The following is a 16,558-nucleotide window of genomic DNA, read 5'->3' as shown; positions in this document are numbered from 1 at the left end:
CCAAAGCTAGCAGAAGGAAGGAAATCATAAAGATCAGATCAGAAATAAATGAAAAAGAAATGAAGGAAACAATAGCAAAAATCAATGAAACTAAAAGCTGGTTCTTTGAGAAGATAAACAAAATTGATAAACCATTAGCCAGACTCATCAAGAGAAAAAAGGAGAAGACTCAAATTAATAGAATTAGAAATGAAAAAGGAGAAGTAACCACTGACACTGCAGAAATACAAACGATCATAAGAGATTACTACAAGCAACTCTATGCTAACAAAATGGACAACCTGGAAGAAATGGACAGATTCTTAGAAATGCACAACCTGCCGAGACTGAACCAGGAAGAAATAGAAAATATGAACAGACCAATCACAAGCACTGAAATTGAAACTGTGATTAAAAATCTTCCAACACACAAAAGCCCAGGACCAGATGGCTTCACAGGCGAATTCTATCAAACATTTAGAGAAGAGCTAACACCTATCCTTCTCAAACTCTTCCAAAATATTGCAGAGGGAGGAACACTCCCCAACTCATTCTACGAGGCCACCATCACCCTGATACCAAAACCAGGCAAAGATGTCACAAAGAAAGAAAACTACAGGCCAATATCACTGATGAACATAGATGCAAAAATCCTCAACAAAATACTAGCAAACAGAATCCAACAGCACATTAAAAGGATCATACACCATGATCAAGTGGGGTTTATTCCAGGAATGCAAGGATTCTTCAATATACGCAAATCAATCAACGTGATACATCATATTAACAAATTGAAGGAGAAAAACCATATGATCATCTCAATAGATGCAGAGAAAGCTTTCGACAAAATTCAACACCCATTTATGATAAAAGTCCTGCAGAAAGTAGGCATAGAGGGAACTTTCCTCAACATAATAAAGGCCGTATATGACAAACCCACAGCCAACATTGTCCTCAATGGTGAAAAACTGAAACCATTTCCACTAAGATCAGGAACAAGACAAGGTTGCCCACTCTCACCACTATTATTCAACATAGTTTTGGAAGTGTTAGCCACAGCAATCAGAGACGAAAAAGAAATAAAAGGAATCCAAATCGGAAAAGAAGAAGTAAAGCTGTCACTGTTTGCAGATGACATGATACTATACATAGAGAATCCAAAAGATGCTACCAGAAAACTACTAGAGCTAATCAATGAATTTGGTAAAGTAGCAGGATACAAAATTAATGCACAGAAATCTCTTGCATTCCTGTATACTAATGATGAAAAATCTGAAAGTGAAATTAAGAAAACACTCCCGTTTACCATTGCAACAAAAAGAATAAAATACCTAGGAATAAACCTACCTAAGGAGACAAAAGACCTGTATGCAGAAAATTATAGGACACTGATGAAAGAAATTAAAGATGATACAAATAGATGGAGAGATATACCATGTTCTTGGATTGGAAGAATAAACATTGTGAAAATGACTCTGCTACCCAAAGCAATCTACAGATTCAATGCAATCCCTATCAAACTACCACTGGCATTTTTCACAGAACTAGAACAAAAAATTTCACAATTTGTATGGAAACACAAAAGACCCCGAATAGCCAAAGCAATCTTGAGAACGAAAAATGGAGCTGGAGGAATCAGGCTCCCTGACTTCAGACTATATTACAAAGCTACAGTAATCAAGACAGTTTGGTACTGGCACAAAAACAGAAATATAGATCAATGGAACAGGATAGAAAGCCCAGAGATAAGCCCACGCACATATGGTCACCTTATCTTTGATAAAGGAGGCAAGCATATACAGTGGAGAAAAGACAGCCTCTTCAATAAGTGGTGCTGGGAAAATTGGACAGGTACATGTAAAAGAATGAAATTAGAACACTCCCTAACACCATACACAAAAATAAACTCAAAATGGATTAAAGACCTAAGTGTAAGGCCAGACACTATCAAACTCTTAGAGGAAAACATAGGCAGAACACTCTATGACATAAGTCACAGCAAGATCCTTTTTGACCCAGGTCCTAGAGAAATGGAAATAAAAACACAAATAAACAAATGGGACCTAATGAAACTTAAAAGCTTTTGCACAGCAAAGGAAACCATAAACAAGACCAAAAGACAACCCTCAGAATGGGAGAAAATATTTGCAAATGAAGCAACGGACAAAGGATTAATCTCCAAGATTTACAAGCAGCTCATGCAGCTCAATAACAAAAAAACAAACAACCCAATCCAAAAATGGGCAGAAGACCTAAATAGACATTTCTCCAAAGAAGAGATACAGATTGCCAACAGACACATGAAAGAATGCTCAACATCATTAATCATTAGAGAAATGCAAATCAAAACTACAATGAGGTATCATCTCACACCGGTCAGAATGGCCATCATCAAAAAATCTAGAAACAATAAATGCTGGAGAGGGTGTGGAGAAAAGGGAACACTCTTGCACTGTTGGTGGGAATGTAAATTGATACAGCCACTATGGAGAACAGTATGGAGGTTCCTTAAAAAACTAAAAATAGAACTACCATATGACCCAGCAATCCCACTACTGGGCATATACCCTGAGAAAACCATAATTCAGAAAGAGTCATGTACCAAAATATTCATTGCAGCTCTGTTTACAATAGCCAGGACATGGAAGCAACCTAGGTGTCCATCATCGGATGAATGGATAAAGAAGATGTGGCACATATATACAATGGAATATTACTCAGCCATAAAAAGAAATGAAATGGAGGTGTTTGTAATGAGGTGGATGGAGTTAGAGTCTGTCATACAGAGTGAAGTAAGTCAGAAAGAGAAAAACAAATACAGTATGCTAACACATATATATGGAATCTAAGGGAAAAAAAAAAAAAAAAAGAGGTCATGAAGAACCTAGTGGCAAGATGGGAATAAAGACACAGACCTACTAGAGAATGGACTTGAGGATATGGGGAGGGGGAGGGGTGAGATGTGACAGGGTGAGAGAGTGTCATGGACATATATACACTACCAAATGTAAAATAGATAACTAGTGGGAAGCAGCCGCATAGCACAGGGAGATCAGCTCGGTGCTTTGTGACCACCTAGAGGGGTGGGATAGGGAGGGTGGGAGGGAGGGAGATGCAAGAGGGAAGAGATATGGCAACATATGTATATGTGTAACTGATTCACTTTGTTGTAAAGCAGAAGCTAGTACACCATTGTAAAGCAATTATACTTCAATAAAGATGTTAAAAAAAAAAAAAAAAGAAGCAAATCTTCCTTGCCTTTGAATGTAACCTAATAGGTTTGAACTCAGGTTTATGGAAGGCTGGATAACATACAGAAGAAACACATCTAAATCTTCCTGCTAGGTCAATGTTCCTAAAGAAGTTGTTTTTCAAAGGTAGAAAAGCCTAACTTTTTCACACTGCAGTTCTTGGCCTTTAAATGTTGGGGTTTCTCAGAGCTTGGTATTGGACTCTCTTTTTTTTTTTTCTGTACTCTATATTCTCTCCCTGGGTGATCTCATTCACTCTCATGTTTTCAAATGCCATTTATATGCTAATGGGTTATAAGTTCGTATCACTTGGCCAAGTCTCTTTTCTAAGCTCTAGACCTCTGTATCTAACACATTATTCTATAACTCCTCTTGGATGCATGACAGGCACCTCAGACCTTACATATCTAAAACAGAATTCATGATTATACTGCACTACCCTCCAACCCCACATTTCTTATAATCATCCCAGTCCCAGATTGCCAGGAGATACCACTCCTTTTCACTTACCCTATGCATACAGTCTATCAGCAAGTTCTGTTGACTCTACTTTCTGAAAATATCTTGAGTCTATTCACTCCTATATATCTCCCTTGACTTCAACCTAGTACAATCCACTATAGTTTTCCACTTGCCTATTTGGTTTCACTTCATCCACTTTCTTTCATTCATACACACAGGAGCCAGAGTGATCTCTTAAAAATGCTATTATGATCATAGTATTCCTCTGCTTAAAACCCTTTTGGCATGCTACAACAGGATGAACCTTGAAGACATTATGCTAAGTGAAATAAGCCAGACACAAAAGGACAAGTGTTGTGTGATTCCACTTATATGAGAATAGAATAGTTAAATTCACAGAGACAAAGTAGAATGGTGGTTCCCAAGTGCTGAGAGAGGGAGGAATGAGAGGCTATTATTTAATGGGTACAGTGGTTCAGTTTGGGGTGATGAAAAGGTTCTGGAGATAGTGGTAATGGTTGCACAATGAATGTATTTAATGCCACTGAATGTACTTAAAAATGGTTAAAGTGGTAATTTTTATATTATGTATATTCTACCACAATTAAAAAAAAACCTTTTGGTTGCTCATTGCTATTATGATAAACAGCCTAATGTTTGACACCATCTAGAAGGCCTGACATGATCAGGCCCTCTACCCCTCAGTTTCTATGCTACAGTGACACTGATTGCTCTTTAAACCCTCGATGGCACAAATTTTCCTTCTTACTTCCAACCTGCCCCCTTAACATTCCCTCTCATGGAGTGAAATGTTCTTTCCTCCCTTTTCACCTGGCCAACGACTGCTCATCCTTCCCGTCCTCAGCTCGTGCATCAGCTCCTCCAGGATATCTTCCCTGACTCGCTCCAATGATAGATCCTCCTATTTACATTTTAAAGCACCACTATGTATTTGTAGCACTTATCACAAGTATGATTTGTTATTCAGTATTTGTCTCCTCTAACATATGGAAAACTCTGTGGGATCGGGGACCATTCTGACTTGTTCATCTAACACCTTTTAAAGAGCTGGTGCTTAGTAGCAGTTCAAAACGTATTTGTAGAGTGAATGAATCAATACATGAATGAATGAATGCCATCTAAAGGATAAAGGATAACTCATTAATGAAATAACATGAGAATTACCACTTAAAAGAGGTAATAAAAAGAAAAAAATGTGTTTTTATTATTATAAAAACAATACAAATTCCCTATAGAAAGCATGGAAGATCCAGATAAAGCATAAAGGAATATATAAGAATTACCCTATCTCACAACCCAGAGGTAATCATTGTTATATATGTTGATCTATTTCCTTTTAGTCCTTTGCATGTATGTGTTTCTAAAAGAAAGAAATTAAAACACTCAAGTAGGATAATACTATATACACAATTTTGTTTTTTTCACGTTACACTATTTACTTAAGCCCATAATATAAGTAATGCTGAGTTAGAATATCTTTTGATAAATCTTTGACAGCATCTTGGATTTTTATTAGGATTAATTAGTGAAAGTAGATATATTGTATGAACATGAAAAAAATATGAATCAGAAAAAAAGATGAAAGGGGCACATATCTCACTATAATCTAACTGCAAGGAAGACAACTTACTTTTTCTGTAACAACTTAATGTTTTCTAAACTCCATTCTGCTCAGGTGGCAGAGACTTAGATTTCTATGAGTAGGTACAAATCTCAGTCCACAGAGTTAGGTGTTCAGGAAATAATATTTATTTCTCTAGAATTCATCTTGATTTCTATTTCATTTGCCTGAGATAATCCATCTGGGACTATCATTAGGTACAATTAGCTTATATAGCACCAAACATTGGGGAAGAATACCTGGCCTCTGATACCAAATGTCTTTGGAGGCACACAATCATCCTGTCGAATTCTTAAATTTTATTTATTTATTTATTTATTTATTTATTTATTTATTTATTTATTTATTTATTTATTTATTTATTTATTTATTTATTTATTTATTTATGGCTGTGTTGGGTCTTCGTTTCTGTGCGAGGGCTTTCTCTAGTTGTGGCAAGTGGGGGCCACCCTTCATCGCGGTGTGCGGGCCTCTCGCTATCGCGGCCTCTCTTGTTGCGGAGCACAGGCTCCAGACACGCAGGCTCAGCAATTGTGGCTCACGGGCCTAGTCGCTCCGCGGCATGTGGGATCTTCCCAGACCAGGGCTCGAACCCGTGTCCCCTGCATTGGCAGGCAGATTCTCAACCACTGCGCCACCAGGGAAGCCCCCCGAATTCTTGACCATTGGTCCACACTGCCAAGAATTCTCATTTCTATTTGTATGGGCACTTCATGTCCAATGGCTTCTTTTCCCACTTCACTTGCCACCCAGGAGGGAACAGGAATAATTCTGCTGCTTTTCTCAATACTACAACTTGGAAATCTGTAAGTCAGTTTTTGAGTGCAGGTAGAATATTCGAATATGATGGGATATAACTTCCATGATTGTTACATTATGTGGCAAAATGGAGGTTATCCAGGTATGTCTGATCTAATCACACAAGCCTTTTACAAAGCAGTAGTTTTCTCTGGCTGATGGTGGAAGAGGGAGTCAGAGATTGCAGCCATGAGAAGGACTCACTGTAGGTGGCCTCTAGGAGCAGAGAGTGGAGCCTGGCTGACAGCCACCAAAGAAACAAGGACCTCAGACATACAACTGCAGGGAAATGGATCCTGCAACAATTTGAATGAACTTGGAAGCAGATTCTTCCCAGAGCCTCCAGGTAAGAGCCCAGCCTAGCCAATACCTCGATTTCAGCCTTGTTGTATATGTACTATGAACATTCAACCCAGCCAAACCCGCCCAGACATCTGACCTGTAGAACTGTTATAATAAATGGGCGTTAAGTTACTTACTCTGTGGTAATGTGTTACACAGCAAGAAAAATAATATAAGGGGATTACATAAAGGCATGATTACCAGGAGGAGAGGATCGTGGGGACCACCATCTACAGGAGCCCAGTCAAGATCCGCAGAACCACCCAGTTAACTCATAAAATCATAGGCAATAATAATAAATGGTGATTGTCTAAGTATAAGAGTGGTTCGTTATATAGCTAAAGCTAATTGTTACGACTTCTGAGGTGAGAGAAGTATGCAACAGGTCCTCTTAAATGAAAAGCCCCATCCTAGTTCCAAAGATAGGGAAGAATAGAGAAAGAGCATGAGATCTGAAGTTGAGCCCACCACTTTAAAATAATGAGTTACCATTTACTGAGTAGCTATCAGTACTGTGCGAGGAGCTCTATATTCAGTATGTCATTTAATCCATACAACTCTGAGAGGTTCGTATTTCTAAGACTCAGTGATTCTATGCTATATTTTCATTTTGTGGAGTCAGGTAACCTTGATTACATTCACCATTCTATTCTCAATCCTCTAGTCTATAAAATGAGTTTGATTATACTACTTAATTCACAAGATGATACTACTCTATAAGCATCATGCTGCTTTACTTACATCAGCTGATTATGATTGAATCTGTTTGGATCAGAACATGGCTAGATTCTAAAGGGTCTCAGGTGAGTCTACTGTGTATGCATGATTGAGAACTAGGGACATACAAAACCCCATTAATTCTTGCAGAAATTCTCTAAGATAGGTTTTGTGTCCATTTTATAGTAAAGAAACATATCCCCACAGATATTAACTAGCTTTCTCTGGTTAACACATCTTGTAAATGACACATTTCTCAAGCAGAGGAGACAACCACTCTCACCAAATCAAGGGAGATGCTGAACCTAAAAGAGAAGATTCCTACTTAACAATCGAGCCTCTTTCATTGACTCTGTATCCTCCAACTCTTTGAGGCCACCTCAGTTCTTTTTGATCTCTTCACCAATTTTGTACTACATGAATAACTGGTGGTAGTAACACTCAGCCTTAGCGTGTATTTGTACATATGTTTATCAAGCCTTCCCCGTACATTTCCTAGTTCTCAAACCTGGTGACATGCAGGCAAATCATGGTAAGAGCCCTGGCTTGGGAGCCACATCCACCTGAGTTGGCCTCCTGCATATACTTATCTCTGTGGCCTTGACTAGTCATTTTATTTTTTGAATCTGTTTTGTGAGCATGAAATAGGGGAAAAAATAAAACCTGTACTTTAGAAACATTATACTCAATAAACATTATATTCAATAAATCTTACCTATTAGTACACCCACCCTAACCAAATGAAGTAAAGTGTGGGCCATCAGTAAACAGGTGGAAAGTAGCAGGTTGAATTAGACCTTTGAATTAGACACAAATAGCCTAATATTTAGAGAATAGAAAAAATGAGTCAAAATCTAGCTAAGGCTGACACTTCCATCCCTCAGAACGTGTTTCCGGAAAGTTATTTACACATTTACACTCCAGCTTAACCACAGGAAATGTTGTACAGATCTTCTTCCACTTAGGGTTACCTCCTGATAAACCCACTGTTAGGTGAAACTATCATAAGGGGAAAACGCATTTAATACACCTAACCTAGCAAACACTGTAGCTCAGCTTAGCTTACCTAAAAGAGTACTTACTTTACCCTGCAGTTGGGCAAATTCGTCTAACACAAAGCCTATTTTATAATAAAGTGTTGAATGTCTCATGCAATTTACTGAATACTGTACTGAAAGTGAAAAACAGAATGGTTGTATGGATACAGAGTGGTTTCACGTGTATTGGTTGTTTACCCTCCTGATCAGGTGGTTGACTGGGAGCTGGGGCTGGGTTTGCTGTCACAGCTTAGCATCTCCAGTGTACAGAGTACCTACTGCATATTGCTAGCCCGGGAAAAGATCAAAAATCAAAATTAGAAGTACGGCTTCTACTGAATGCTTATTGCTTTCACACCATCATAAAGTGGAAAAATCCTAAGCTGGAACCTTACCAAGTCTTCTAAGTCCGGCTGTCCCTACTCTATTTTTCCCACTCTGCCTTAAGTCCTTGCCCTGTGACCCGGCCCCTACCCCAAGCTCTGCTCTTCCACTTACGGGAGGAGTTGCGGATTTCATTTTACATCGGATGGGTTTACGAGGGGAGGGTAAATCAGAGAGGCTCCACCCATCTCACCGGAGGCCGGGGGGTGGGCGCTCCCCATTCCCCTCCCTCTCGGACCTGCAAGGAGGTGGGCTGGCCGAGAAGGGAGGGCCCTGTCCCCTGTCCCTTTAAGGAGGAGGGACGAGCCCCGCTGAGAGAGCCGGCATTGCCCCGACCCGTCCGCGGCTTCACCACACAGCAGCTGCAGCCACAGCTCCGGTCGCCCCTCGCTTAGCAGATTTCGCTCCGGCCCCAGGAAGCTAGTCGCCACCATGGTGAAGATCGTGACCGTTAAGACCAAGGCGTACCAAGACCAGAAGCCGGGCACGAGCGGGCTGCGGAAGCGGGTGAAGGTGTTTCAGAGCAGCGCCAACTATGCCGAGAATTTCATCCAGAGTATCATCTCCACCGTGGAGACGGCACAGCGGCAGGAGGCCACCCTGGTGGTGGGCGGGGACGGCAGGTTCTACATGAAGGAAGCCATCCAGCTCATCGTCCGCATCGCCGCCGCCAACGGGGTAAGGGACGCGCCCGCTCCTCGGTCGCCCCCGTCGCCCGCCCGCCTTCTGCCTCACTCTTGCGGGGCCACTTCCGCGCGCGCGCCGCCGCAGTCTCCACCCCCTCGCTTCTCTGCGCTCGCTCTTCCTGGTCTAGCGGGCCCGGCGGAGGTCGCCCAGGGCCGGACAGTGGCCACGGGGCGCCGCAGAATGGCCACGGGGCGCCGCAGAGCTGCTCTTCTGCCAGCTCCTCCCATCCCTCGTCGCCCCCCACCGCGGGCGGGGAGGCGCGAAGCGAGGAGCAGGGCTTGACCTTGGGAGGCCCGCCCCTCCGCCTCCTGCGCCTCCCTTCTCTCTCCTCCTCCCCCCCTCCCCTACCCCCCGCCTCCGTCCAGGCCTCTGACCTTTACGTTAACCTTTTCTGCCGGTGAAGATCCAATTACCGAGCAGAGTGCAGTCGCCTTAACCGGGAAAGGTTAGAGGCCGCCGCCTCGCTCAGAACCCCCTTGCATCCCGCCGGGTTGCCTGCTATTCTCGTCCGGGACTGGCGCTTCCCGCTGGCTGCGAGCTCAAGGCTTTGGGCACCCGCCCCGCTGGTGGTCAAGCGCTCAGTTCTGAGGAGGCGGTCGCAAAGTCCCTTTCCCCGTCCCCTAAGTTTGCTGGGACGGAGCTTCTGCCTCTGCCCTGGCGCGGCCTGGTTGCTAGGGGGCAGGCTTTTGAAAAGGCTAGTCTTTGCTCGGTGTTGCTTCTGGATCTGTTCCACCGAGGGGGCTGGAGCTGAATTTCCATTAGAACGGAAACCACCTACCCAAGGGCGCTCTTATGTAAGCAGTCGTGGCAGGCCAGGAAATTAACGCAATACCTTGGTTCTGCCACCCCAGCTAGGGAACGTTAAATGAGTTAATGGGGCAGGTCCACTCAGGTGAGACCTTGGAGTAGACTTTTCAGTCAACCTGGTACGTTTGCGAAAATGCGGCTTTATAAAGTAGGTAAATTGGGGTGATTGTTTACTCTTATAAAAAAGTTTTCTAACGAGTTTTTTTTTTTAAGTTTTCTTTTTTCTTTCTATATTTAACATAAGATTTGACTTATACTCACCTCTTCTGGAACTCAGTAATATTTAGTAACATTTTTATCCATTTTAGCAGTACTTTATTTCTCTTATTAACATATTGAGTGCCATTTTGCCAAGCCCTGTGAAAAGTACTTCCCTGCAGTATCTCATTTATCCTCCTGTAGCCTTATGAGGTAGATGCTATCATGGGCATCTTCAAGATGCCAATGAGAAAACGGAAACTTAGGTAGGTTCAACAGGAACTCTAATGGCAGCACTGAGAATCTAGTATAGACCTGCTAGTTCCAAGGACTTGAACAATTTCTGGGAATGAAGAGACCCTTGAGTCTAAAGATGTATTTTCCAGCTGTCTCTCAAATCTAAACTGGGAGCAATCTACATCTGCCTCTCTGGGTCAAACATTTATAAGCATCGGTGAGAGAAGATTGTCTGGGTTTGTTTTCTTTATGCTCCTGAGTTTTCAGACAACCTCACATTCCCTTGAAAGAAGAACGAAGAATGAACAAGACCTGTATCCCAGTACAGCTCTTGTTCATTTCCCTGTTATCACCTGTGTTGAACTTGCATTTCTTCAGCAAATACTGAGCCTATACTATGTCAGAGAAATGGGTGGAATAAAAAGATGATTTAGAAGCAAGACTTGTCCTTAAGGGGCTTACAGCATAGCGGGAATTTAAGGGGTCCAACTGGAAAACTGTCCATTTGAGAGTAGCGTGGGGTGGAAGAAAAGAATTAGTTAAGACTAAAAATATATGTTCTTAAAACCTCTTCACCCTTTTGCTTCTACCCTGTTGCTTTCCCCCCACCTTTTAGCCAGTCTTTGTAAAGGTTGTCTGCATTCACCATCACAGATTTCTTAACTCCCATTCACTCACCACCTTGCTGCAATCTGGCTTCTGTTTCTTCCACCACTCCACTGACGTTGCTCTTGCCAAGGTTACTGATGACTTTCTGGTTGCTAAATCCATTGCACACTGTTTAGGCCTTATCTTATTTGACCTGCCTGTTGCATTTGGCACTGCTGACTTTGTGCTCTTTTAAAATTCTCATTCCCTTGCCTTGATCACTGTCTCCTGATTCTACTCACACTTCTTGAGAGTTCCTTCATGGACTGCTTACTCTACCCACGTCCTAGCTATTCCCTAGGTTTCCATCTCAGCTCACTGTTCTCTGATTTTATTCTCTCTCTCTCTCATCCCTCACCAGGGATTTAAATATGCTGCTCTTTCTCTTCTGGTGCAATCCAGATAGCATTTTCAGAAAGCCTTTCCCAGCAGCCCCTGTCTGCCGCTCTTCTCCCTTAACTGACCTTTCCCCATAGATACCTCTAGAATAGATGAAATTGTCAGTTTACATGTGACACTCCCTCGTACCTAAGGCAATGCAGCATTCAATGAATCCTTGTTCTGTTGCCCTGAATTATGAATTGTGAAGTATATGGAAAATACTTCAAGTATATTCCAGCACTTAAAGCCAGCATATAGTTTACGACCCATACATTTATTCTCATTAAACATTTATTATGTGCTTACCTCTTATCAGTCATTGTGCTTAGTACTTGGGATATAATACATTCCTGCCCTCAGTAAATACATAGTCTAGAAGAGGAGGTAGACAGGAATAAGCAGACAGCACAGTGGGTTAGGTGTTGTGAGGGAGTTATGTGCCAGATGCTGAAGGGGCAAGAGCATGGCAGGCTGTACTTGGGAGCGGAAGGGGAAGCGAAAAAGTTTTCACAGAGGGGTGGTAGCGGGATTGAGGCTTACAGGATGAGTTGGAGTTTCTAAGGTGGATTTGCTGGGGGAGGAATTCTAGGCAGAAAGAATAAAAATCATAGGAGTTGGGGACAGTTCTCTTGGGCAAGTTATTCAATTTCTGATCATTTTTCCCCCTTGTCTGTGAAGACTGGAAATGATAATACATACACAGTGAGGCTCTTGTGAGGATTAAATGAAACAACATATTTAAAAGTGCCTGGCAGCCCCTTTTCACCTGGAAACTGTTTGAATGACACTTGTAGGGAAACCTCAGGATGAGCCTGAGGGCAGGACTTTCTCTTATCAGTGTTCTGCTAATATGGGGACACTAAGTTAATCATACCCAACCTGAGGCACATATTAACGCCCACACCCCATAGATCTCAGCATTGTCTCCTACCTTCCTCTTACCCTCAATGGCCCCAACCAAAATAGAGGGATACCTTGTTAGTCAGAACCCAATTGCGTACAAGTGACAAAAACTTAGATTAGCCCAAGCGAAAAAGGAGGGAATTTGGGATACCTTCCAAATGTTCATTTACTGCTTAAAACTTTACCCAGACTGGAGAGGGGGAAGGGTAAGCTGGGACGAAGTGAGAGAATGGCATGGACATATATACACTACCAAATGTAAAATAGGTAGCTAGTGGGAAGCAGCCGCATAGCACAGGGAGATCAGCTCTGTGCTTTGTGACCACCTAGAGGGGTGGGATAGGGAGGGTGGGAGGGAGACGCAAGAGGGAAGATATATGGGGATATATGTATACATATAGCTGATTCACTTTGTTATAAAGCAGAAACTAACACAATAATGTAAAGCAGTTGTACTCCAATAAAGATGTTAAAAAAAAAAAAAACTTTACCCAGACTGACAGTGTCCTCAGCCACTCCCTGCGGGAATCCAGTATTTGGAACACAGTCCTGGCGTATCTGTGTTTGCTACTGTTTAACATCTCTTGCATTCCAGGAACAGAGGGGGCAATTCCCAGTCTCTTTTCCTGACTCTGTGACTGTGGACCAGGGACACCTGAAATGTTTGCTGTAGAGAGAAAATAATGCAATATGTGTGGAAGTATCTTGTAAAATATAAAACATGAGGTGTTTTTAGTGTGGTTGCTTCCTGCAGAGTGTGAAACAGCAGAGTTGGAGGATGGGGCTCTCTCCAACCAACCTCTTCAACCTACTTCTTCAGCATGCTCTCCTCTCTCACATCTGGTTCCACCTGGAGCGTTCTTCTTGCCCCTTCACCTTCAGGTCTGGGTTTAGTGGGCACTTCTCTGCTCCCAATCCCTGAATCAGGTGCACCGCTTTTCTGCTCTCGTAGCCTGTCTTGCTCACCTCCATAATAGCACTGACTGCATCTTAGAGTGGTTGTTGGGTTGCTTGTCTGTAACCCACCTGGCCTCCAACACAAACCTTCTTGACTGTAGGTCTCAAGTGGATGAAGCCTGGGCTTGTCTTGTTCTCTGCTTTATCCCAGGAGACCATGCAGATTCACTGCAAGTTCATCTTGAGCTCCCCGCCAGTGTGTGTGGTCCTCACACTGGTTGGTTTGGCCCCAGAATGGCTACTCACCCCGCTGATTAAGCCCATGGGACTCACACAATGTAGTGACCATTTCAGCTCACTCTTTAGCAACACAGGTGTTTGTAAGCATATTAGAGTTCAGTATAAGAGACTAATATTTATTCAGAATCAAATCCTTACCCCCAGATCCTACCATGTGGTGACTCAGGAGGAAAGTTACCCCAAATCCTTCCCCCAAATCCTTATCCCCAAATCCTACCAGGTAGTGTGACCTGGGAGGAAAGTACTCCTTGGGCAGAATCATTCACACTCAACAGCAGGCAAAAACAAATTCATGTATCAGTTGCCAAAATAAGCCGTATGGTATAATCTGTAGGAAAACAGGATCTCACCCTCCCTGTATGCCACTAACAACAGTTTAAAAGGAAGAGGCCAAACTTAACCCTGGGAAGATTTCTATAATGTATGGACAGTCATATCAACCCTGGGGTGGTGGAAATTGGTATTTCCCAATATCATTCTGGGGCCCTCTTGCAATCTCACGTGACTCTTTTGTATATTAAAAGCTCTGAAAGTCCTACTTAACATTGCCCAATCCAGTTTTCCCAAGCTTTTAAGTAAGATATAAAAATCCCTGAAACTGCTTGCTTTGCGATATACTTATTTATGGAAAAGATCAACTGGATGAAATATCAGAAGACCAGAATCCTGATTCCAACTCCACCATTTCTAGCAGGTTGGACAAGTCAACCAAGTCTTTCTGTACCACCACCTACCTGTCACATTTCTTCTTTTCAGAAACACTTTGGGGCACTCATGAAGAGGAAAAAGGGAAGAAATTGTTTCCAGTACGAAAACATAGTGTTCAAAGTGTTTCAGACTCATTGGCCTGAACTGATTGGCATTCCTCACTGTATTTATTCAGGGCTTCATTCACCTTTTCTATCTTGTGCCTCAGGGACTCATCTGAGTGGTGATTGGGATAAGCATTGGGAAGGGAGACTTCCAACAGTTGAAGTTAAAAAAGCAACAAAACCCTGAGGCAAAGGCAGCCCCTTTTCACCCTTTCCAAACATCCCCCCCCACCCCTAGGGCTACCCCGTTTGTGGTCCATCCCGTTTGAGGACACCAGGTAAGAAAAGTCTTCTCCAAATTCTCCCAACTGAAGGTAAGCCCTCAATTACTTGGCACACTCAGGAGCCATTTAAAAATTTTTTTTAATTTTTTAATTTGTGTGTGTGTGTGTTTTCACATTTTTATTGGAGTATAAATGCTTTACAATGTCATGTTAGTTTCTGCTGTATAACAAAGTGAACCAGCTATATGCATACATATATCCCTATATCTCCTCCCTCTTGAGCCTCCCTCCCACCCTCCCTCTCCCATCCCTCTAGGGGGTCACAAATCACCGAGGTGATCTCCCTGTGCTATGCGGCTGCTTCCCACTAGCCATCCACTTTACATTTGGTAGTGTATATACGTCAGTGCTTCAGTAGCCATTTTTAAAAGGAGATTCCCCACTTTAACCACAGCTCCAATGGCCACAGAATGACTGGGTATGTCTGTGTCAAGTTCAAGGAAATTTAAGGGAGAATGAATGGATCATAGAAACTTGCCTGCTTAACTTTCTTAGAGGTGTAGCCCACTCAAATCATTCTTCTGAAAGCTTTTCTGAAGTCTGAAGGGGTCCAGAATACATCACTGTGGCATAAAAACTATTTCGAGCTGAAGGCCTTTGAGAATAGGCATTTTTCTGAACCCCTTTCTCTGCCTAAAAGCAGAGCCTCCTCAATTGTCATAAATCCCGTCCCTGGGAGAGAGTTTCTGGAAACCAAGGAAAATTGACTCAGCACCACACCTAAACAGACATTATCACAAAATTATAATATCCCCCACCCATTCTTTTAAGGCCCCATTTATCTTTCCTAAAAGTCCTTTGTTTCTCCAACACTGATAACCACAGTGAAAGTTCTCACCTAGATAGAGTTTTGAAGCCTGAAAACATTAGCTTTTATTTTTTGGCCTCTATGCTTTGTCCCTCCCCTGATTTCTCTGTCACTGATGGTCACTTTAAGACAGTAGGAAAAGCTAGGCTGGGTAAGAAGACAGTATCCTTAATGGGTTATTTGCTGGTAGGCTAGTTCCCACTGTCTGGCAGAGAATCCCAGGAAAGATTTAAGCCTTTTCTGCTACACCTGCTGCTTCATGGGTAGCTGCTTTAGCGTAGGTACACAAATGGTCTTCATCTCAACTCTGCAGTGTACAAATTACTGGACTTGGGCAACATGATGTACAAGCCACAAAGAAAACTTTCCTTAGCAGAACCATAACCTCCATTTCTTTTTTTTTTTTTTTAAACATCTTTATTGAAGTATAATTGCTTTACAATGGTGTGCTAGCTTCTGCTTTACAACAAAGTGAATCAGTTACACATATACATATGTTGCCATATCTCTTCCCTCTTGCATCTCCCTCCCTCCCACCCTCCCTATCCCACCCCTCTAGGTGGTCACAAAGCACCGAGCTGATCTCCCTGTGCTATGCGGCTGCTTCCCACTAGTTATCTATTTTACATTTGGTAGTGTATATATGTCCATGACACTCTCTCACCCTGTCACATCTCACCCCTCCCCCTCCCCATATCCTCAAGTCCATTCTCTAGTAGGTCTGTGTCTTTATTCCCATCTTGCCACTAGGTTCTTCATGACCTCTTTTTTTTTTTTTTTTTCCCTTAGATTCCATATATATGTGTTAGCATACTGTATTTGTTTTTCTCTTTCTGACTTACTTCACTCTGTATGACAGACTCTAACTCCATCCACCTCATTACAAACACCTCCATTTCATTTCTTTTTATGGCTGAGTAATATTCCATTGTATATATGTGCCACATCTTCTTTATCCATTCATCCGATGATGGACACCTAGGT

At 42.3% G+C, this 16,558-nt stretch overlaps 1 protein-coding gene and 1 pseudogene across 1 annotated transcript in view; both read left to right on the top strand.

Moving 5' to 3' along the window:
* LOC133089043 (glycerophosphodiester phosphodiesterase 1-like) overlaps positions 1–9,007 on the top strand; it is a 31,476-nt pseudogene extending 22,469 nt beyond the window's left edge.
* Positions 8,868–16,558, top strand: part of PGM1 (phosphoglucomutase 1) — a 58,681-nt gene continuing 50,990 nt past the window's right edge. Inside the window, exon 1 of the mRNA XM_061184087.1 lies at positions 8,868–9,290. Within this exon, the coding sequence (XP_061040070.1) occupies positions 9,045–9,290 (246 nt within the window). The 5' untranslated portion in view covers positions 8,868–9,044. The remainder of the gene's footprint in view (positions 9,291–16,558) is intronic.

This window comes from Eubalaena glacialis, chromosome 3, assembly GCF_028564815.1.
Source record: "Eubalaena glacialis isolate mEubGla1 chromosome 3, mEubGla1.1.hap2.+ XY, whole genome shotgun sequence".
NCBI classification, from domain to species: domain Eukaryota; kingdom Metazoa; phylum Chordata; class Mammalia; order Artiodactyla; family Balaenidae; genus Eubalaena; species Eubalaena glacialis.
The sequence above is the reverse complement of the archived record's forward strand: the minus strand, read 5'-3'. Positions and strand labels throughout refer to the sequence as shown.